The sequence below is a fragment of the Sceloporus occidentalis genome, unplaced genomic scaffold (assembly GCF_023333645.1).
Source record: "Sceloporus occidentalis isolate IW3139 unplaced genomic scaffold, rSceOcc1.0.p SCAF_1, whole genome shotgun sequence".
Classification (NCBI taxonomy): domain Eukaryota; kingdom Metazoa; phylum Chordata; class Lepidosauria; order Squamata; family Phrynosomatidae; genus Sceloporus; species Sceloporus occidentalis.
The window spans coordinates 243979949-244004794 of NW_028316981.1; the positions used below are offsets into that span (position 1 = coordinate 243979949).

General features: G+C 42.4%; 1 protein-coding gene across 1 annotated transcript; it reads left to right on the forward strand.

The window, feature by feature from the left end:
• The first annotated feature begins 8898 nt into the window (after positions 1–8898).
• Positions 8899–23810, forward strand: LOC149323694 (sphingosine 1-phosphate receptor 3-like). The gene is made up of 2 exons (XM_089512104.1): positions 8899–8995; positions 20212–23810. The coding sequence occupies exon 2, from the start codon at positions 20362–20364 to the stop codon at positions 21493–21495; it is 1134 nt and encodes a 377-aa protein (XP_089368230.1). The 5' UTR covers positions 8899–8995; positions 20212–20361; the 3' UTR covers positions 21496–23810.
• Positions 23811–24846: the final 1036 nt, after the last annotated feature.

A 24846-nucleotide genomic window follows, 5' to 3' on the forward strand; every position in this document is an offset into this window, starting at 1 on the left:
CCCGGATCCATCATCACCATCATCATCATCATCATCCTTCTCCGATGAAGGGGAGGGGGTGCTCTGCTCACTGCCCTCCCTCTGACCTAAATCCCTCCCCTGAACTTGACCCGATCATGATGGGGGGCAAGTTCATATTTCACAGAACCTGGGTTTTTTCAAAAGAGACGGCTTTTCCCCTGATTCCAAATGACCCGCGCTAAGGAGCATTTGCCACAAAACGCTTGTGAATGCCTCGAAATGGATTGTGACAGATTTGGGGCGAATATGAACTTCACATGCAAGGATTGATTCCTGATCCAGGTTAAAACGTAGTCTGAATGGCCCCATGATCTCAGGCCATGTAGTGCTTCAAATGTTATAACTCAGACCAGAAGCAAGTTGGCAGCCAGTGCAGTACTATTTCTTTCAAACTAGTGCCATATGGTTTCTATTCTTGTCAGCCATCTATCTGCAACATATTGCATTAGTTTCAGCTGCCATTTTATCTTCAGGGTAGCCCCGATTCTCTAAATGGGAAATTACCATTTTTGGAAATGCAGTACCCAAGCCATCTCTGCCTGGGAAACGTCCTAACTTGTGATCCAGTCAAAGCTGACTCCAAGTACTCCAAGGACTTTTTTCACATGGGGGAAATAGGACAGAATAGGGGTTTAAACAACCGATTATCCCGTGCAAAACATGTTATCGCATTTAAGATTGTCACTATTAAAGAGGTAATAAAGAGGCTATAAAGAGGCAATAATCAGCAACAAATCATTCATGGGGAAATCCTGCTGTTTATTGCTTCTTTATTGCCTCTTTAATAGGGATGTCACTGAAAATGTGATGCTGTATTTTGCACAGGATAATCAGCTGTTTAAACTCTGATTTTCCCTGTGTGATAAAGTCCCAAGTCATGGAATCCATCTGGACTTTCAGTGACAAAGATGAATCCAGGAGTGCTCCCAAGCTCTGTTCCTGCTGTCGTAAGAATGCCCCATCAGGAGCAGGTCATATAGCAGGTTTCCAGAAGTAGTTTACAAAGTTTACAAAGCAGCAAAGCATACTATTCAAGATAAGGGATAAGGCTAAGTTGTAGCAATTTGAACCTGGGGCAAACCTCAGTGTGTTCTGTTTTCTGCAATCCACAAGGTCACTCAGTTCAAAGGGCTAGAATATGAACACCACAAAACCACTTCATTGAGAACCAGGCAGTAAGAAATGATCTCAACAATATAACAGCTCTTCAGATCCCAGTGCCCATTCTCTGGTCTGGCCATTTGTCCTTTGATTTATTTCCTTCTTCCTTTGATCAGACAGCTTTTGACTTTAGGTGCCTGAGAAGTCCCATTTCCTAACCATGGACTGCTTTCAGTGTGGTATCTTGTATCCATTCCTTTTGACTGATGTTTGAAGAGACATTTCACTTCCCAGCACAGCAGTCCTGAAGAAACAGTGGCTCTTGAAAGAAATGGTGAACACCAAATACTTGGCAATGTGATGGGGGAAATGTAATATTTCCAAGAAAAATTGTCCTCTGTTAGAAATCCTCCATGATCTGAAGGACTGCCAGTTCAGCTTAAAGACAAATACATTCATCCAGCCTTCATTCATTCATTTATTTTTACCACTTTCTGTGCAACAGAGGCTGTAGGGGACTCTAGCAACCAGGTACATTGGGGCTGCACAGCTGGCACTGGGGTTAGCTGTAGCATTTTTAAAAAATGACAAATCCTGATAATACTATATTGACACAGAGGTCATTATATATTCTCATTTTACTTTTCAACAATAATTCAGATAGTAGGTATGAGGCTCTTAGGCAGAACTTGGAAAAGTTACTGGACTGATCTCCTTCATTTCTAAATCACTAATAAGTACCTTGTTGTTGCTATTGTTGTGCCTTCGAGTCATTTCCAACTGATGGCAGCCCTAAGGCAAACCTATCACAGGGTTTTCTTGGTAGATTTCTTCAGAGGGGGTTTGCCATTGCTATCCACTAAGGCTGAGAGTGTGTGAATGCCCATGGTCACCTTGTGGAGTTCCATGGCTGAGCAAGGATTTGAACTCTAGTCTCCAGAGTCATAAGAGTTTATCAGACAAGGGGAATTGGAAGTATAATCCAATGGCAATCTGTACGCAATCATGGGCTTAACGTTATTGCGTGATAACCCAATACACACAAATTTGGGCAATGGGAAGTCAGTCCGAACGCAATCATGTGGTTTCACATTATTGTGCGATAGACTGCCACATTTTTGTTCTTTTCAATTTTGTTTTGGAGCTCCACACATGTTTTGTTTATCCCAGAAAATTTTCTGTCAGCTCCCAGTACAATCAGAGACTTTTTCTACCAGTTCTCCAGGTCAGCTTATTTTAACCCAGTATAAAATCAGAAAGAACAGGAATAAATTCTGGGACTTTCTGTTCTTTTTAATCAGTCTAGATGAACTCTTACATATACTTCACTAAACAGCTGATGTAGAATTTTAACTAATAATAATGATAATAAGAGAAATATACATTAAAATCCATATTTTTGTGCTTTTTAAAGTTGGAAGTTGACCTGGAAATGGGGTGGAATGAATCTAACATTGGTAAAATGGAGCAAATTTGACAGCAACTGAAATGGACTGATTTATCTATTGTTATTCTTGAAAAGCTACATTTCCCATGGGCCATTGGGTCATGTGCCACAGTGTACTGAAGTCTATGGCATATAAGAGTTTTACTGCTTACTAACATTCCTCCCATTTCAATGGAAGTTGGAGCACTTTGAAATCCCTCTGGCACATATGCAACATTTTAAAAGTGCAGTCTTGTGTATGCCTACCTGAGTGTACATCCCACTGAGTTCAATGAGGCTCTCTCCCAGCTAATTGTGCATAGGACTGCAGCCTAATTGTGGTAAAGGTGGGTTGTTCAAGCCATATCCACCAAACATGATGGCAAGCATCCAGTGAGACTATTAGGAAGAAAAGAAGCTGCTTTCTACTGAGTCAGACCATTGGTCTATCAAATTCTCAGTGACATCAAGGAGTTTATCAGACAAGGGAAATTGGAAATATAATCCAATGGCAATCCGAACGCAATCATGGGGTTTAACGTTATTGTGTGAGAGGTGATCACACGCAATTTCAGGCAATGGCAAGCTATTTTCAGGCAATGGGAAGTCAGTTCGAACACAATTCGAATTCATGTAAATTCGCTGAACTAGCAAATTCACGTGAATACGTTCTGGCCCCACTTTCTTTTCATTAGAAATTAAGAGACATTCCTCTTGTGTGATAACGTCCTAGGATTGCTAATAGCCAGTGCAGTAACTCAGGGTGTCACTCCTTGTGGAAGAAATGCTACCTCCATATTGTGGATTGGCAATATATTTCATGGTCCATTTCTCCACGTCCCCTGATGGCGCCACTGAAATTTTGCCTGTTTTCAGACACAGATGCCCCAACAATATTGTTAGTGGGTCTTTGTCACCTTCCCAAAATTCCTTGCTTTTATTCTTATTCAGACTTGTTGACATGGTTAGCTTGATCCCTGGCAAGTGTCTATTGTGGAGCAAATGTTAGAGACCCACAGTACATTTGGTTTCCTCTAAATGTCTGTTAGAAAAGGATTAAAATAGCTGCTTCTCAAATGTGTTTATGCTGCCCCTATTGGGCCCTTGAGACATTTCAGTAAAAAAAAAAGGAAGCAAAAAAGTGCCAAGAATGGTATGCAGAAAATAAGTATTTTTTTTAAAGGAAAAGAGATACCTTCTTTTTAAAAGTATTTTTAACCTCAGCATGGTTTAAATCATTTAAAAGAATGCCTTTATTCTTTTCCATTATTTCTATTTCTCATAGACCTAATGTTTTGCTTAAAGTAATGAAGAAGATTAAAGGTGGCCAATGAGTTAGATTCTCATATGAGAGAAATGAAAATAAAAAGAGAGAGAAAGGAAAATTCTGTGAGGATATAAGAATACTGGAAAGAAAATAATAATGTTGTTTCTAATGTGAAGTCGAAGGCTTTCGTGGCCGGCATCCATAGTTTTTTGTGGGTTTTCTGGCTATGTGGCCATGTTTTAGTAGAGTTGTTTCTTTTGCTAAAGCAGTGATGGGAATCATGAAGTCTTCCAGGGGTTGTTAGTCTGCAACTCCCAGCTAAAGCAGTGATAGTGAAGAATGCTGGCATTTGAAGTCCTACACAGCCTCTGGAGGACCACATGATTCCTATCCCTACTTTAGCAAAAGAGCATAAATTCCCATTGCAGTATTTATTTCCCATTATTAATTAACCCTCGTAATCTTTTCCTTTATTCCTTTTCCCCCTTTCATTGCTTCAATCCTACCTGTCTCCATGTTCCATGTGAGAAAAATAGGGTACAACATAAAGATGCACATAGACCAGCCCTAGAGAGATTATGAGAGTGGGGGGGGGGGGGGAGAGAAATAAAAGAAAACCTGGAGAAGAAACAACAAACAGTGCTTCACCCTGATTTCAATCCTGCTGGCAAGACCCTGGGGGGACTTTGGAAATGCTGGCACTCCAACTTTGGCCCATTTGATTGCAGTCTTAGTTGTGCTTGAAGTAAACCCACTGAAATTAGTGGGACTTTAGTAAGACGTGACCAACTTGTCCTCTTGCTTTCAGTGGATCTACTCTATGTATAACAGAGTATTTTGTTCTAAAGTCCCAGGAGCACACCATTAAAGCCTTATTAAAACCTTCAAGGACCAATTTACTTCAAAGTTTAAATGTATGCCTAATTGAAACGTTGTGCTGAAGAAGAGGTCTACAGATATCACAGACTGCTGAAAGGACAAATGAATGGGTCCTAAGGCAAATAGAGCCTGAACTCTCCACTAAAAGCAGGGATGGCTAAATTGAGGCTGTCATACTTTGGACATATAATGAGATGAGATGACTTTTTGGGAAAAGATGGTAATGCTTAATAAAATAGAAAGCAGTAGAGAAAGAGGGAGACCACACCACAGGTAAATTGATTCACTCAAGGAAGCCATAGCCCTGAGTCTGCAACCCGAACAGGACATTTGTTTACCAGGGATCTTAGTGGTCTCTCGTTCACAGGGTTGCCATAACTCAAAGTCAACTTGACAGCAAATGACAGCAAGGATAGATGTACATGGTTTAAAACTGTTGTAGTTTTTAAAGTGATTTTAACTATTGAGATGCTTCATATGTTTTTGTCTTGTTTATTTATGCTTTTAATCTGGAGGTGTTTTAAAATTGTTTATATTGTCTGCTGTCTTGTGATCCTATGATAAAGGAAGGAAGTGTTTTAATAAAAAAATAAAAATACACCATCCAAATATACTTTCACCAAACAAGCCACAACCTTTGCTGGGCTCCTTAAGTCCTTAAGTCCACACAGTGGACTTAAGGAAAAAGTTCTGCAGAAGGTTTGGGGGGAGGCATATAGGTAGAGGCTATGCAGTTCACAAAGCTGGCTTCTCACATAAAAGAAGGTGCCACAATTGTGTTAGCATAGGAAACAGAAACATTCTGAGTTGAGGACAGTAATTATCACACAGCTCTTCCAAATCGCCAACAGTGGAATAACACCGTGATTGGGAGGCATTGACAGATTTTTACCCTCAATGAAAAGGAGCACTCCAGCAACGGATGGACCAGCTACTGGACAGACACAAGCATCATAGACACTGCTATTCTGTTCCAATTCCACTTTTCAAGCCTTTTGTGATAAAATTCATAGAGTGGGGCTGTGCCTGGGCTGTAGGTGGCTTGGTTAAGACACACTTAGGGATACTCTAGCCAATGTACCCTTCCTATAAGACATGGGTGGGCAATATGCAACCCATGGGCCATTTTTGTGCACTCTCCCATTCAATGACTGGTGTAGTTGTCACTGCTATCACAAGAAGCATGCCACCAAATTTTGGCAACATCTTCAAAAAAATAAATAAACCCAAACTCTTTCCCTTGTTCCCTTCCAGATGAGGAGTGGAATCTTACAGGTCTCTATGGTGTGGAAAGGCATTTTGGCACCCTCCTCATCGAGAACCACCACAGTTGCCCCCTAGATTTTGCCAACAGCCTCAGCAGAGGTAGAAACCTTGGGGCTGCAAATACTTTTTTGCAACTGTTCATCCCTCCACTCATAAGGTAGGGGGCTCCAATGTATTCTCCCCCACCTCATGAGAATTTGCCCAGCCCTGACGTTGCCCAGCCATCTTCATACACAAAGTTATTACACTCCAAAGGACAGCTGTGCCTCTCTTGTTCTGCCTGTGTCACAAACATTGCTAATGTAGATGGAATGTAAGAAAGACTTTGGAAAAGGACTGTCATGCAGTGGCAGTACATGAGCTTTGCCAACGGAAGGTCCCAGGTTTAATCCCAGGCATCTTGAGATAAAAGAATCAGAAAACAGATGAAGTGAAAGATTTTTTTCTGCTTACAACCCTGGGAAGCAGCAGTTGGCCATGTGTGTGTAAAGCCCCTGTGGTTTTGGCTTTAAAAAATAACGGTGGGAGGTTTAAACTTCCCGATTGGCACAAGATGCCCCCATACAGAGTGCACTATCCACCCTTTACACATGAATAAAAAAGATCACAAACTGCACACTATGGCCCAACTCTTATTAGTAGTTTGACTAGAACAAAGTGATTGAATCATTTGTTGAATGATGAGTCAACACTTATCTAAATCCCACTGATTTGATGGGTTGACTTTAGTTGAACTACTAATGGGATTCAGGCCCTGTGTTTAATGCACTGTCTAGTTTAACCTTCTGGGAGCCCAGGGCTCAATTTGTGCTCATCCATGAAACCCACTGGGTGACCTTGAGCAAGTCACACTCTCTCAGCTTCAGAGGATGGCAAATGGCAAAGGTCCTGTGCACAAATCTTGCCAAGAAGACCTTATGATAGGCTCATTTTAGGGTTGCCACAATTCAGAAATGACTTAATAGTACACAACACACACAAAGTGGATAGAAAAAGATCTAGTGATTTGTAGTGGATTAGCAAGGATTTCTGATTCCTGACTGGGCAAGGAAGGAAGCATAGACTAGAGTTTACCTGAGTTTTGAAATGTTACTTGTTTGGACCACAACTCCCAGAATCTCCTAGACAGCATGACCAGTGTCTAATTCTGGGAACTGTGGTCTGAAAAAGGTAACTCTTCCAAGTGATGAACTGTTACACAGGTTTGTTAACCAGAATAAATTCCTGGGTCCACAATGGTTTAATTCTAATTGCCTTTTTGCATCAGGTTGCACGTAGTAGATCTCAGAGAGCTACCTGAAAAACAGTAGACCACACATGGATGAAGGCCACCCACCTCTGATGTACATAATACTGATCCAGATGGAGAATGGACTCATCGAGTGGTAACCTAAGTTTACGCAAACATTTTAAGTCATGGGAGGGAGTCTTATGACACCATTAAGGATAATAGTCTGACATCCTGCTGGTGTCTTAACAACTATGTCAGTTCCCTTACACATAGAGTTGTGCACTTTGGGGGCAGTGTGTGCTATCTATATTCTGTTGCACCTCCCTGAGCACTGTGTGTTGCTGTTTGTGCACCGTTGGACTTTGTGCATAGACTGCACAGTTGCACATTGTGCAATGCACATTTTCTTATGCAGCACTGCAATTCCGAAACAAGGCATTGCAGCCCATCCCACACAGACCTCTCTCAGCATTAAGGTTACACCACATCAATACATCTTTTGCATGCAAGATGTTGACCATCAGCTTCATTGGAACATAAACTTTTATCAAATCAAAACCCACTTCCTCTGCCTTGTCAGTGCCAAAGTTTAGCACCAGCGCAACCCTCTCCCTGAAGCAAAGTCCCTGGAGTGGAAGGCAGGCCTAGGATTACATCCTTCCTTGCCTCTGAAAACCCTCATTTAAAAACAAAATCTTTGGAGAAGGAATTCCTCCATGATCCCATTTCCTTCCAGAAAACTCCTAGTGATGGCAATGGGAGGCAGATCCTAGAAACTATGGGTGTCTGGAGGTGCCTGTGGGATTAGGATTTGGTTGCCATCATCATCATCATCATCGACGGTATGATAGCCCTGTTTAAATATTTGGAAGGGATGTCGTATTGAACAGGACTGGGAGCAATGGATGCAAGCTCCAGGAAAAGAGATTCCACCTCAACATCAGGAGGAACTTCCTGAGAGTAAGGGCTGTTCGACAGTGGAACACACTCCTTCCTTGGAGTGTAGTGGGGTCTCCTTCCTTGGAGGTCTTTAAGCAGAGGCTGGATGGCCATTTGTTGGGGATGCTTTGATTGAGAGTTCCTGCATGGCAGAATGGGATTGGACTAGAATAGATGGTCCTTGGGGTCTCTTCCAACCCTATGATTCTATGATCGTCATCATCATCATTTCAAAAGGCAGCCGAATCCTAATCCCACAGGCACATCCATCCACCCAATAGTTTCTAGGATCTTCCTCTCATTGCCCCCACTGGGAGGGAGTTTTCCAGCCTAGAGGGAAATGGGATGAAGATGATGATGATGATGCCAAAAGGCAGCCCAATTCCAATCCCACAGAATTTAAAAAAAACACATAACTAAAAGCAACCCTCGAATAAAATGGGCTTCGCTTGCTTTGGGGGCAGTGGGAAGGGAAGAAGCCCAGGGGAAAGCTCTGGGGCCGTATCCCCCGAATTGCACAGCATGCCAGCGTGGCAGTTGAAGCGGTATCAGGCCGCCTTATTCTTTCCCTAGCGAGGCTGCAGCCGAAGAGGAGCAGGAGGCTCTGGGATGCGGAGGTGGGAGCCAGCCCTGGGCCTGGGAATGACTGACTGGGGTCCCTTTCAAGGGGAGGAGCCCCAGCAGCAGAGGAGGAGGAGGAGGCAGGCTAGGCAGAGGCGCCCGCTTTCTCCTCGGAGGAGCCAGAGTCTGGGAAGGGCTTGGAAAGGACCCTTCTGCTGCTGCTGGAGCCGGGAAGGGAAAAGGCGGGAAAGCCAAGGAGGATGAGGAGCCTCGGGAGAGGAGGAGCCCCGCCGGAGAGAGCCAGGTGAGCAGCCCAGGCGGCTGTGGCGGCTGTGGAGGCTGGGGGTTGTAGTTGTGTGTCTTTCTGGAGCTGGAAGAGACCCCGCAAGCCAAGACCTCCGGGCAGATGGACCTCTATCCATCTATCCAGCCAGCCAGCCTCTCTGCTTCAAAGCCTCCCAAGAAGGAGGCTGAGAGAGTGTGACCCCGCTCTCCAGAGCCGCTCCAACCACTAGTCCACGCTGCCTCTCTCGAAGGAATGTTAAAGACACCCTGAATTCTATATTCGGAGGCACTGTTGTGATGCTCCAGTCCGGATTCAGGGCAAAGCCGAGGGAGCAGGAGGGCGGGGGGACCCTCTCCTCTCCCCTCCCGACTCTGCTTCCCTTTGGGAGAGAGCTTTTGGCAAAGCTCCTCTGAAGAAAGCTGGCCAGGAAAACCTGATGCCAGGCTGGCTTTGGTGTTGCCAACCGACTTGAGAGCGCACAAGACACACACACAAAGAGGGCAGAAGGAAGACCGACTTGGGATTTGTAGTCCATGAGCAAGGGTTCCTGATTCCAGACCAGGCAAGGAAGGAAGCCTATAGACTAGAGTTGACCTGACTTTGGACCTGTCACTTGTTTGGATCACAACTCCCAGAAGCTCCGAGACAGCATGGCCAGTGCCTGAGGAATTCTGGGAACTGTGGTCTGAAAAAGGGGGACTCTTTGTCAAGGGTTCCCCCGCTCATTTGGCCCAAGAAGGGGGGCATTGCCCAGCAGAGCCAGGGAAAGCAATGGGACTGAAGGAAGCCCTGGCACAGCCACTGGCACAGCCCCATTCAAAACAGCGGAGTTTCAGATGCCTGTGCTGCAGCCACTCCCTCACAACCCACAGTCCCAGCCAGGGGCCCAGGGTCAACTCAGCCTGGCATCCTTCCAAAGGTCACTCAAATGAGTACCCAGCTTGTTGGGGCCAATTACTTTACACTTTGTAAAACCACTTAGAGACTGCTTAGGTGGTATGGAGTGGCACATAAATGAAGCTGCTATTGCTCTTGCAGTGGTTGTTGGGTGCCTTCAAGTCCTTTCCGACTTATGGCAACCCTAAAGCCACAGGTTTTTCTTGGCAAGGCATGCTCAGAGCGGTTCTGCCATTGCCTTCCCCTGAAACTGAGAGAGTGTGGCTTGCCCAAGGTCACCTAGCGGGTTTCCATAGCCGAGCAGGATTCGAACCTTGGCCCAACATTCAAACAACTGCACCAAATTGGCTTGACTACACGTCCCCGACTGATTGAGGAATCTTATTCCCCTTCTCCTTCTGTTCCTTCACTCTGAGGTACCATCTTGGTGCTCTTGTGCCAGAAACCTAAATTACAACTAGAAGCAAAAGAATTGTTCTGAGCAATCTGTGGAGGACTGACCTTTGGGAAAACAAAGCATTCAGGGAGGAGACATTAAGAGTCACGCTGGACATGTTGGTCTAGGTGGGCCCTTAGATCATTGCATGCTTTTTGTTTGTTTGTTTGTTGTTTGAAAGAGTCCAAAGCCAAAGGAAAAAGCTATATATACACCCCAGTTTTCTGGAGATGGTGGTTTGCAGATGAATTAATATAATGAGCTAATAAGTGCATGAGAATTCCTTTAATAACCTTTTGCACATCATGGGTAATTTGCCATCAGGAAACATATGAATCTCCCTTTTGGGAAACTTTACAAATTCATAAAAGAGAAGAAAAACTATGTTGAATATAACAGGTTCAAAAAAGGCTATGTGAGTTAGTCCCTTAAAAAGAGAGACATGGTTGGGACTGTAAAATGTGGGCCATATAGCTATGGGAAGGCTAAAGCAGCTTCTAGGAAATACCCACGATTTTCAAAGGGAATAATCACCACAGCGCCATGATATCTGAGCATCCACAACGGTGACCGTGTATAAAAGAAAACTGCACCCATTATGTGTTCCAGAAATGTGGTAATCTAGAAAATATGTTAGGGCTCTCTTAAAATAAGGGGTGTCCCAGCAACTAATGTTCTTATCTTATGTTAGCCTTATGGCACAGTTAACTACAGATGGATTAAGAGATCTGAAATCTCACCATTGTACTCCATTCTACACACCCCAAATGATTATTACCACAAACATAGCTGGCACTCCTGCATTCTTCTACACCCAGCACTGGGGCAGTTGACTCATCCCACTCCAGGTAATGAGGTGCAGAAGGAGTTTTTAAGGGACTTAATAAAGGGAACATCTCTCCTGTCCCTGCCACCCCCACCCACGCATCCTCAGGGGCATAGCTTAGTGACCCAGAGCTTAGGGCAATATGGGCCTGCAAAGCAAATTATTTTTATTTGTTCACAGACTCTGGAGCCATTGTGGGCTAGGAGGCAATATAAAAATATGTTAAATAAATAAATAAGTTAGAAAGCCAAGGTCAAATTGGGGTGGCAGCACCTTAAACTCGGAGCAGAGCTTCAGGTGGTGCTGGTTCCCTTGTGCTTGTCATGGAAGCCAGTTTTTCAGTCCAGCAGATGGTGTGGGAGGGCAGGATAAGGACAGGGAGAGTTGAGGTGGCCCCAGTTGGCCCCAGGGCAATGCACCAATAATAGCTATACCTGTACTGCTCCTGTTTTAGTCCCAGTTTGCCCAAGGCACAGTTTGACAGGAGCTTACAATCTGTGAAGTGTAAAGCCTGATCCAGACTTATTATTACAAGCATTCAATATTCACTCTGGTGACAAATTCATGTGGAACCTGTCTACAGCCTCAAAACCCAGCTGTGATTTGAAAGCTAAAATCACAGATGAACTGAATATATCACACAAACTTTCTCTGTTCCCAGCTGTTCCTCCGCCTACTTCTCAGAAGTAGTGAACCACAGTCTGTGAACTGTCTGATGGAGTTTATATCTCAAGACTCAAACATGATGTAATTTCATCGCTTTCTTGAACAGCCCTGGGCAAAAGAAACCAATACTAAGATTACATAGGCCCATTACAGACGGGCTCTTGAGGTGCCCCCATCACGTGCTACAGGTTGGCCGGGGACCTAGCGTCCACACCGGCCTCACCCCTAGCACGTGACGGGGGCGTAATAATGGCGGCGCCCTATACACACAGGCGCCGCCATTATTACGTGTCGGACACATAGCGTCTGCACATCGCATGGTGCTTATGATGTCACGAGTGCGCCATCGGTGCCTCGTGGCGTCATAACCGCGCCGTGGGAAGAAGCACCATTTTGGGGCTTCTTTTTTGCTCCGCGCAGGAGCCATGCAGTTTGGCTGCTACGGCTCCCTCGTGGAGCAACCAGCAGCGCCGGCAGACTGCCGCTTTTAGGCAGTCTGTAACACGCCTTAGAATTTTATTCCTAATCCACACGTGCTGAGTCCATCATGCTTTCTTAGGCAAACAGGGAACTAATTAAACAATAACAAAAGGCTAATCCCAGAACTATTGTGGTGTAGTGAGTTGAGCATTGGACTGCAACACTGGAGATCAGGGTTTGGATTCCCTGCTTGGCAATGGAAACACACTGGGTGACCTTGGGTGACTCACACTCAGCCCCAGAAAACCCCACTTTCACTTTAGGGTCACCATAAGTCAAAAACTACTCGAAGACACACAACAACAAATCTCTCTGGTTATTTGGAATCCTGAGATACTGTCCATATAAGGGGTCAATAATAATAATAATAATAATAATAATAATAATAATAAAATTTATTTGTTTCCCACCCCTCAATGCAACACAATCGGGGCGGCTTACAACATTAAAATATATAGTCCATATCCCCCAATCCCTTAAGATACAATTAAACGATTAACAGTATAAAACATAAGCCCTGTGTACATGTATCTGTATACACCTGGAAACTCCTTCAGACAGATGCTGACCCTTCATTGGCAGAGATCATGCATGAGTAACATTTGCAACAGAATCTGAACTGGGGGGCTATCCCTCACTTTCTTAGAAATCTCTTCATACATTCATTACTAAAGTTCAGAAGGCAGCTTTCAACATGGTTGACTTAGATCAGGGATAGGAAAATTTGAAGGGATGCATTGAAACCCCAACACATTGGGGGTCCCACACTGCTTCCAAAACTTAGCAATAACTAGTAATTTTACCACTGCAACAAAATTGCCAGCAACTCTGGTGCTAGAGGGTGTCAGTGTAAATTTCTACTGTATAGATCCCTGCCAGTCAACATATAGGGCAAAGCATTTCTTTCCTATCTGGAAGAAAAGAGAAAAGAAGAATATGAGGGTGGAGGGAAGTTACTTGTTGTTGTTGTTTTCCTGCAGTGACATGACTGTTAGTGGCTTGACACTGCCAATGGTGAATGGGGGGCATCCAGGCCACAAAAGTGGCTGGTGGACCACATGCATCCTGTGGGTCCCTTGTCCACTCATACTTCCTCTTAGGACCAAGTTCAGCATGATGGAGTGGATATCATATGTGCTCCATTCTCATTTAAAGAAGAGATAGGTCTATTCAGATGGAAAGTGTTACATAAAGAAGGTGGATTTCCTCATTCTGCTCCACTGCGTGTAGCAATGTTCTTGAATTCCATCTTTGATGCCAAGAGTAAGCTGAGTTCATTGGAGAACATTACTTTATGGAATGAAGCACAGTGAGGCAAAATGGAGCAGGGAGGGTTCATTCCCCTTGTTCATGTATTCCTTTTGACTTAAAGAGAAGACAGCTTCATTCATATTTTATATGCAGAGAGGGCCGGCAAATTTGTAAAATACATATCTCTGCTCTATTCTAAGTTGGCCCTTAATGTTCTAGCTATAGACACTGGCTGTATGGACCAGAGGTTAAGAACAAAATGGCACCCTCCAATTCCATGTTGAAAAGCCAAGTGGACTGGCAGCTGAACCATTATTTGACAATGGTAATAGGACAGCACCTTGCACTACACTAGGAGCTCTTTCACACTGCACTGTTATAGCACTATGATTCCATTTTAACAGCCATGGTTGAATGCTATGGTATCCTGAAATATGTTGTGTGGTGAGGCACTAGAGCTCTTGGCTGAGAATTCTAAATATCCATCCCTAAACTACAAATCCCAGCCCAGCATTCCACAGGATGGAATTATGGCCGTTAAAGTGGAACCATAGTGCTATAATTGTGACGTGTGAAAGGGCCGATCATGTAGCAGAGTGTACAAAGCAATATTGCCTGACAGTATTCAACAGTATTATGGGATACACAAGATTGTACCTGCTGGACATGTTGTACTCTGAGCAGAAGCAGTCTTACAACTGTCAGTTTAGCATGTCTATACCTTCTGTAGAAATAGAGGTTGTGTGTGGCTGATGCGGTGGATTCCTATTGTGAAGAAAAAAGTGGTCCTGGCAACAGTTTTAAACCATTTCCTTGCCACAGGCTTGGAAGTTCATTATTTCGGTATACCACACACAGCTGCCTAGTATCATCTTCAGGTGTGCAAAAAACAAGAACAATGTGGCTCATTCAACTAAAAGTTACTGTACAGGGGTGCTTCCATCGACAGTAGTAGCTTTGAAGATAGTGATGTGTGTTAGTGACATCCGTTTTTCTGCTAGATTCATTAGAAGTATTGACACTGTGCACTAGAGATGCAAGATGACATCCATTATAGAGTAGAGTTAATGTGAGAAAATGTCATTCCGGATGTTAGTAGACATCTCAATTTAATTCTCCAGTTATTCATTTTCATTTTCAGACTAAGGTGGTCTCTGCAGGGATGTTTCTTTCAGTTCAGGCCAAGGGTTTGTTTTGTTTTGTTTTACAGAAAATACATTATGCTTTCATCAGTTCAGACATTTCCTCTGGCTTCATTCATTCATTTTAGATAATCTGAAAAGAATGGTGCTGGTATCTGTTCCTCACATTTCTAAATTTTTTTGTTTCTTGACATGAAGAAAAAAATTAAAATAATAATGTTTACTTTATAAGGTGAAGATTTGACTTCATTTCATAATGCTCCTCAGAACATCTTATTAACCAGTTAGGAATTTCAAAGAGGCCCTAGATTACAGAATTATAGACTTGAGAACCAGCGTGGCATAGTGGTTTGAGTGTTGGACTCTGGAGACCAGGGTTCGATTCCTCACTCAGCCATGAAACCCACTGGGTAACCTTAAGCAAGTCACATGCTCTTGGCCTCAGGGGAAGGTAGTGGCAAACCTACTCTGAACAAACCTTGCCAAGAAAACTCTGTGATAGGTTCACCATAAGTCAGAAACTACTTAAAGGCACACAACACAGACCAAGTTGGGAGAGAATTGAAGCTCTGTGTAATGTAACCCCTTGACATTGTAGAAATATGAATAGCTAAAGCATCCCAATTCCTCTTAAAAAATCCCCAGTGAAGGAGAATCCATAATCTTCCAAGGCAGTCCACTGTCAAGGAGCTTTTGTCATCCAGGAGTTCTTCCTAATGTTTCTTGTAATATGAAACTCTCTGTTCCCGTCCTGCCTCTGGAGCAGCAGAAAGCAAGTTTGGTTCATCATAAATGACTGAACCTTTGTGAGTGTTATAATTAGAATATTAAATTGTTTTAAATATATCCCATGGTTTGTTCTGAAAGAACCTTTGGATCCAAGTGGAAATCAAGATCACAGCAACCAAATACCCAAACAAGCATAGTGAGTAGTTGCAGTGAAGAACATGTGAAGAACATTGCTCTTAAATATGGCTTCTTTTAAAACCAGTTGTGATTACTTGATAATATCTGTCAGATTTGTACTTAAGCTTTTGAAAAGAATTACACAACTCTAGAAGCCAAGGCAAATAGTAGGTTGTTAAGAAATCTTTGCACTTTCCAAGAATCAATGCTTGGTAAACTGTTGTTATCTAGATTGTATTTATAGTCACAAAGTTATTGAAAATGGAAGCAAAGGAAATAATTCTGTTTTGAAAGACAATCCTTGTCTAGATTTTAGCATTGCTGTTGGATACTAGACAGGTTATGCATAATAACTCACCAGAGATTAATCCTTATGGGAAGCAACAGACAAGTGTGGGTATCCCTACCCCCTGTCTGCTAATGTTTGCTTTTTTTACTCGAAATGTGCTTGCTTTTCTCTGGTCTAAAAATGGTAATTTGTGGATATGACTTCTACTTATGGCCACCCACACAAAAAAGGAGGAAAGCTGAAATATGTTCAGTATGTCTGTTATTTGTTTAAGTTTCCATATTGCTATGTGGAGCAGTATAGAATCAGATGGATGTCAGATGTGCTTCTTTTGTATTTCTCTGAAAAAGCAATTTATGAAATTATCTTTTTTTAAAAAAGAAAAAAAAGAATTTTATCTAATTTAGTACAGCTCTGATTCACTCTCCCATTGGGTTGCAGAGTTGATATTTTGTACATAGACAATTTATTTTTTTTCATCAAGTTTTTATCTTACTGCTCATCCAAATCTCCCAGGGTGGTGTACAAAGTTTTCTGATGCCCATGTTATCTTTCCATCAGCACTGTGAAATAGGTCAGGCCAAATATCAATGACTAGCACAAGGTTGTCTAAAAAGCCTTGCAACATAGTAGACCGTTCCAGACAATCTTTCTTGTCCAGCATACCTACAGCTTGGAAGTAGCAACTAATGGTAATGAATTACTTTTTAAAAAATTATTTTCCACACGCCAGACACCCATATCCATTACAAGCCACTGGCAATTGCTTACTTAATCAGCCTTAATCCACTGGGCCAAATTCTTTTTCTCAGCACTGAAACAAAGATAGTAAATATTTTCTCCAGCAAAGTAATAGTCATTTAGCTGTACTGTAGTGAAATCAGGGCTTGCAGGGTCAAAGCACCAGCATGGTTTTTTCTGAACAAAAGTAATGCTGAACAAGGACAACCTGTCACTTCCTCTCATCCTTCTCCATTCCCTCTGAATTCAGCTGAAAACTGCACCATAGAGGGAAGGAGAGGTATGGATTTCCCCAGCAATAATTTCTTATTGTGATCTTTTCCAATTATAATGCAAAGTATTTTGGAGTATCTTGGTCTTGATTTGGGATATATGACTCATTAACCTTACTTTTTTAAAAAACAAATCTGCTAATGTCAAGATAAAAACTGCTGAAACTGGTTTGTTGACATGGACCAAGGCAACTCTTTGCATTTTTTATTCTCCTGGAGAGTGTGGCTATGAGGAGTCCCATGATGAGCAAGTGCTCTCATTATGAGCAAGTGCACTTCAAAAATTTTCATCACTTCACTGTGATGTCCATTAACTTCCCTGGTACAGTTCAAAATTCTCATATGGGCATAATTTTAAATAGGATCCCTTCCATCTAATATGGCTATTGAGTGCCAGTGATGGATGCTACTGCTTTCAAATTCTACTGTGAAGAGGCTTTATTTATGCCTGCACCCGCCCCTTTTATCTCCAGGTTGGGGGCAGGGCGGCCTCACCGGCAGCCCTGCGGCTCCAATCCAGAGTTTTTCCAGACCACGGAGAAGCGAAAAGGGGAGTCCTTGGGACTTCATGCCCCTGGACACCCTGGGAGCCACAGCCATGGGAGAAAGGGGCCACTCGGCCCCTTTCTTCCTGACATTGTTCCCGCAGCCGTTTGGTGGCTGCGGGAATGAAGCGTGCGCCCAGAAAGAGCTCTGTTTCAGAGCTCCTTCTTGTGTCATAGCCAGGCCACCATAAGTGGCCTGGGGCAATGCAGAGATGTTACGCACGCGCTGCGCAGTTTGGACGCGACACATGCGTGACATAATCATGGTGGCACCCGTGTATATGGGAGGCCACCATGATTACAGCAACGCCACATACTAAGGTTGTGGGGTGTGCAGTTGCTCTGCCCCCAGGCAACCCTAGTACATGGCCAAGCCGCCACTTTGCATCAGTCTGGATCGCGCCTATGAGAGAATCAGTTTTCTGGGTCTAAACCAATGAGATACAAAGTGGGTCTTTCCACAAATAAAGCTTCCACACCCATGGAATCCCTAAAATACACAGAGGTACCTTCTGCATACAGTTATATCCCCCAAATCAGGTGCACATGCATGCATCCAGCAAGCATACTGCCTTTATGCTCCCAGATAGTATATGTAAATCAGGGTGGGCAACAGTGAGAGTTTCAGGGGCCAATTTTCTACTCCTGAGTTTCCACCATGGCAGATAAACAAACAAGGTGTGGAAGTGGCAGACTTTTGGTTTTGAAAATGAAGAGGGCTATATATTAATTAATTAATTAATTAATTAATTAATTAATTAAACAAACAGTGGAAGGCTTGTAGAACAGATGAGTAGGAAGTGCTGTTCCTAAAGGCTTCTGGGAGAGACAATTTGCTTTTTTGCCGTGTTTTGTTTGTTTGCAGTCTGTTTCATACCAGAAGAAGGGCAGCCTGAAGAGGCTGCAATCCTCAAAAATCCACCATGGGAGACTACGTGCTGTCCCAGGCCTACACTGCATAGGTGAAGGGCAAACCTCCCTAGGAAGAACCCAGGCTCTGAAAAACTTGCAAGTGGCATGCTCACCAGTCATTCCTCCATACTTTCAGTGAATGGGGAAGAGTGAACGAAGTCAAGTCAGCCAGCTACCCCATCCTAAATCTCCATATTCCTGTGTCCACAGAGTGAAAGGGCTGTCTACGTGTAGAATCATTGTATTAGGAGGGATCTCTGAAAGGTTATCTAGTACAGCCTTCTGCTATGCAGATATATACAACCAAAAGCATTCCAGAGAGATGGCTATCCAATCTCTGTTTAAAGACTACCAGTGAAGGAGAATCCATCACTCTCCAAGCCAGGCCATCGTATTGTCAAACAGCTGTTATTGCTAGGAAATTGCTCTTAATGATTTTGAGTGGAATCTCTTTTATTGCAGTTTGAATCCATTCATTTGTGTCCTAGTCTCTGGGGCAGCAGAAAACAAACATCCCTTCCAATATTTAAAAAAAAAACTGTCATGTCACTTTCAGTCTTCTCTTCTCCAATTTAAACATACTCAGCTTCCTAAGATGTTCCTCTTAGGGCTTGGCTTCCAGACCTTTTACCAACTTGGTAAAGCTTGTCATTATCCTTCATGAAGAGTGGTGCCCAAAACTGTACAGTATTCCAGGTGAGGTTAAGCTAAACAGAGTGAGACTATTACTTCCCTCAGTCTGGACACTATGCTCTTCTTGAGTCAACCTAGAATTGCATTGGCATATTTGGTCACCACATAATGCTGTTGACTCATGTTTAGCTTGTGGCCTACTAAGCCCCCCTAGATCTTTGTCACATGTACTATTGTCAAGCCAGGTGACACCCATCCTATATCTGTGCCAGATAAAGGACCAGATTGTATATGCAATATCTTCAGTGTATCTGGGAGACATACAAAGAAAGTAATGTTGCTGGACAAGTTATGTAAGAGGAGGAAGAGCTTGGAGGAAGACAGGTGTAAGCCAGTGTAGTGTAGTGGTTTGAATGTTGGACTATGAATCTGGAGACCAGGGTCCAAATCCCAGCTCAGCCATGAAACCCACTGAGTGATCTTGGGCAAGTCACACAGTCTCAGCTTCAAGGGAAGTCAATGACAAACCTCCTCTAAACAACTCTGCCCAGGAAAACTCCATGATAGGTTCGTCTTAGGGTTGCCATAACTCAGAAACAACTTGAAGGCACACAACAACATTAGCTCCCAAACCCTCTGCCAGCATGACCACTATATATGAATCCCATAAAAGGGAATTTTTGTTTTGGTCCACGTGAAAGGTCTATGAAAGCTGCCACCAAAAATAACTTCCTTCTATTGAATTCTGTCCCTTTCCTTCCTGATGCATGGTGTATTTCCCAATCTGGTTGCAAGCAATTTGCCACTAGTAGTGCAAGCTGAAATAATGAAAAGTGACAACACCGTGGCATGTATAAGTGTCTTTATATGTTTTTGGAAGCAGAGGTGGAGAACTTAGTGGGAGATGGTCATTTTCACTGCCTTCACTTCACCTATGTGTCTGGTGAAGTCTAGATCTGCTCATTAGTACTAATTAACTGAACATTTTGAATGCCCACAAAATTGTCCTCCGATGCATTATGTCAGAAAACATGAGATTACTGGGGTTTTAAAATATGTATACATTTAAAAACCCGTAATTGTTTTCAGACACAATGCTTTAGAGGACAATTTTGTGGAGATGTGTGTATGTCTGGAGAAAGACAGCTAGATGGACAAACAAGCACACTCACACACACCATGAAATCAGGGAATATAATGCAACTGACTAATGCAATCTCTTTGTGGCTATTTTTCAGGTCTTGCTGTCCATGCAGGATGCTGGCATGCAATGAGTAGAGGAGCTGGAGACAGTTTTAAAAGTGTGTTGTAAGCGGTGTGACTTGGGCTCCCCCTGGTGGAAATCAATTGGAATAAAACTTTTTTCATTTGGAAAGGAAACCTAGATCATGGCTGTGGTCAGCACACTACCCACCGGTATCTTCTTATATCAAGAATATAAAGCAATGGACCCTGTGATACTCTCCCATTATAATTACACTGGAAAGCTTGAACGAGGGAAAAAACTAGGGCTGACAACCATTGCACTTCTTGTCATCTGCAGTTTCATTATCCTGGAGAATCTGATGGTGCTGATTGCCATCTGGAAGAACCATAAATTTCACAACCGCATGTACTTTTTCATTGGCAATCTAGCCCTCTGTGACCTGCTGGCTGGAATAGTTTACAAGGTCAACATCTTGATGTCAGGAAATAAGACCCTGACCCTGTCTTCCCAGATCTGGTTTGTTCGGGAGGGCAGCATGTTTGTAGCTCTTGGGGCTTCTACCTTCAGCTTATTAGCTATTGCAATTGAGAGACATTTGACAATGATCAAAATGAGGCCATATGATGCTAATAAGAAGTACAGAGTCTTCCTGCTCATTGGAACATGCTGGCTTATCTCAGTTTCCTTGGGTGCTTTACCAATCCTTGGCTGGAACTGTATTGGCAACTTAGAAGACTGCTCCACCATTTTGCCTCTCTACTCCAAGCACTATGTGGCCTTTTGCATCATCATCTTCATGGCCATTCTGGTGGCCATTGTAATCCTCTATGCCCGCATTTACATCTTGGTGAAGTCCAGTAGCCGTAATGTCACGAATCATAACAACTCTGAGAGGTCTATGGCATTGCTCAGAACAGTTGTGATAGTTGTTGGGGTTTTCATTGCCTGTTGGTCTCCATTGTTCATCCTGCTGCTGATTGATGTTGCCTGCAAAGTGAAAGAATGTCTTATTTTATACCAGGAAGATGGATTCATTGCCCTGGCAGTCCTGAATTCAGCAATGAACCCCATCATCTACACTCTGGCAAGCAAAGAAATGCGCCGAGCATTCTTCCGTCTTGTTTGCGGCTGTCTGGTGAAGGCCAATGCCACAATGTCTTTGCCAATCCAGCCCACTCCAGATCAAAGTCGCAGCAAATCCAGCAGCAGCAACAACACACAGAAACCAAAGAATGATTACCCAGAGACTAAAGGCTCCTCGTGTACAGCTGAAAAAAATGAATCTTCATTTCATAACGGAAACTTGTGCAAATGAAGTCCACTAGCTCTGCAAGCTAAGGATTCTTTTGTGTGGGTTTTTGGACTTTTTGAGACAAATGGAAGTCCTTTTGGTGACATTTTATGCACTTAAATCATGGGGTAGGGCATCCCCCAATTTCTGAATTTCAAGTGCCTACACCTCTGAGTATTTCTTGCCTATGAAATCCTATGAAACCCATGACGTCTCCTCCTCAGCAACATGATAAGACTTACCCTTCCTCAGTAATCACAATATTTGTGAACATTCTGTGATTTCACAGTTGCACAGATTAATGTAGAACAGGGAGAGAAATTCCTAGGCAAATGACAACATCTATTATATATGTATATATTTGTACATATAAAATGAACCACATGAAATGTTATTGTTCACTCAGAAAGCCAGGTACTAAACACGCCTATTCCCTCTTGTCTGATTTGAAATTTATAGGGAATAGGAAGATTATTTCCATGCTGCATTTCCCTTCATCTAGCTCATTGTTCTCTTAACAGATTGACATTAAAACTATAAATTCAAACATTCTGAGATTCGCTGTTTCAGCAGATAAGTGCCTCAGATGGGATCTTTTTAAAGTCAAAGCAAGGATCTTAACTGACATGTGCACAGACCGATAGACCAGAAAAATACTTAGGATTTAAGTATCAGTCTTTAGTTATCTTTTTATTTGTACATTTCTGCCAGTTGTGTGGCAAGTGTTTACATTATCTGATGATATAACCTTGATAGTTTTGTATAATATAACTCTCTATAAAGTAATAAATACTGTGAGCAGGTATGTTTCAAATGAAGAAAAAAATCACAAAAGAAGTGTTGGAGAAGAGAAGGTATATGCTGTACCAATCCAGTATTCTTTCTTGCAAGTATCAATGCAAACTTCCTATAAGTGTAGCTAGATATGGCTGTGGTGACTAGAAAGAAGACAGTTCTATTTTATTTAGACTTTTAAAAATGAGTAATAATTGCTCACTTCCAATGAATCTCTTTTTATTATTAAATATAGTTTAGGGTCCAACTTGGAATTCCATGCATATATTATGTATATACATCAATACATTGACTTAAATCAGTACATATCTATTTGTTTTATTTCTTGAAAGACATTTTAAAAATTAAGGAGCAATTGACATCACTGATGTCCCAAACATAGGGAAATAAAACTATACAGATATTGGTATGTTCCCAACATACTTCCAACATCATTTGAATCTTAACATTAATTAACAACTGTACCCAGCTCCAATATGAATCAAGTACAGTACATTAGTGATAATTTGGCTAGTGGCTTCTGGGAGCTGAAGTCCAATAAAGAAACTTGTAGTACTTGGGATGTCATTCTAGATTCTGAAATGGTTTTGGAGGTGTAATGTGTGCAACATACGCCAACGTTCAGATGACAGAATTACTTCATTGATAGAGTGAGTTTTCCCTTTCCCTAACTGCTTCCTTTATATAAACTCTGTCCTGGAGCAGGTTTTGGGGTGATTCAGGGTGCACTAGCACATATCTGTTGCACTAGCACACATCTAATAAAGTGAAACCAGATGGTTATTTGCAAGATTTTCTTGATTGAGAGATTGTGAAATGTTTACAAAGGCTTTTTGTTTGTTTATTTGTTTGCTTTAAGTGAGATGCTTTCCAGCCAGGCAACTCTATTGGAAATTTATCTTTAAGGACACAATCCTCAGCATACTTAAGAGGAAATAAATGTCATTGAAATCAAGGGCAAGCAATGTCACAATCTAGCTCCCATGTATTCCTATGGGGATGTCTTTTCCCTCCAGGCTAATGTCTATAGCTTATAGCTGACTTGCGTAGTTTTTACTCTTCATTTAGAATCCTTTGAAGAGCTCAGTGCATTGACTTCTGGATCTCTGCACAATATACAAGCGACTGTGTTGAAACTGTGAAAAGAAACCAGGCAGTATAAACTGACAAACTGAATAAAAACTGCTTAAAGCAACACTCTTTCTCTCTCTTTATCAGTACAATAATAAAGCAACATGTATCATGAGGAGGATGCTTAAACTGTAAATATGAACTGTTCATGGATGTATATGTCCAGTTACCTTTCTTAAGTTATAATGCATAAATCTATTGTGTTATGTTGTATGGTGTACCACTTTAATCATATGAGTATTTTGCTGTGTTTCCTGGCATACTGAAGGTCATTCTTCGCCCATGAGTAATTGCTGTCAACACTGCACTGAGATAGCACATAAGCACTCAGTCTGGGAATGTCCTAACATTTGCATTAAAATATTGCAAACAGCAGACATGACACAGTGAGTCCAAAGGAAAGCTAACCCAATTCTACCTATGTTTACTGAGAAGTTAAGCTTGGTTTCTAAATATGCAGCAGAAAAGAAATAATGAAACAGTACTTAGATTAAACAATTTATTATGTATAGCTTTGAATGTGAGAGTTGAAAATTAATTTGATGTTATATATCTGCACTGACCTCCATCTCCATCAATCATAAAAGCACATACATAGAAATAATTTGACATTATACTGTATCTCACTAACAGTTTTTCAGACATCATTGAATTAACTCACCGAATCATAGAATCATATAGGTTGATCGCATAGGCCCTTGGAACGGGCCTGTCATGTTACTAAAGGGGGCGTGATGGGAACGGGAGATGGCACAGAACACTGTTTACTGCACAGGAGAACGCTGACGTTGGAAGTTCTCATCGCATTCCAGAGGGGGCGATTTTCAGGAATGCTTCTAAAACGTTCCTGAAAATCGCCTGCTGGGGAACACATCCAGAACGCGATGGGAACTTCTGGCGGCGGTGTTCTCCTGTGCAGTAAACAGCATTCTATGCCACCTCCCGTTCCCATCATGCCACCTTTTGTAATGCCACAGGCCCATTCCAGGGCCTGTGCATTAAACTAAATAGAGTTGGAAGAGACCACAAGAGCCATCCAGTCCAACCCCCCTTCCATGCAAGAACTCTCAATCAAAGCATACCTGACATGGCCATCCATATTTAAAGTGTTAGCCCTGAATTTTATTGCTAGTCATACCTAAATTAGACCCATTGGATCAGTAAAACCTACCTATGTGTTGAATTACCATTCATCAGTTCATTAAAGGGGTTTACTCTGAAACTAACCAACTGGATTCCAGACATGGGATTTACAAATAGAGAATGCCATGAAGATTGTCATTGTTGTCACTGTGAACTCACAGAGACACATTAATTGGTATCTTCAGAAGGACTCATGTTGTTCTTTTAAAGTTGCCTTTCCCCAACCTGGATATTATTGTATGGGGGTCCAAAACATCTGGAAACTGTCAGGTTGGTAAAGGGTGTCCTAAGGGATACAATCTTATC

Coding starts and splice junctions, on each gene's coding strand:
- LOC149323694 (XM_089512104.1), top strand. CDS start 20,362: ATGGCTGTGGTCAGCACACTACCCACCGGTATCTTCTTATATCAAGAA.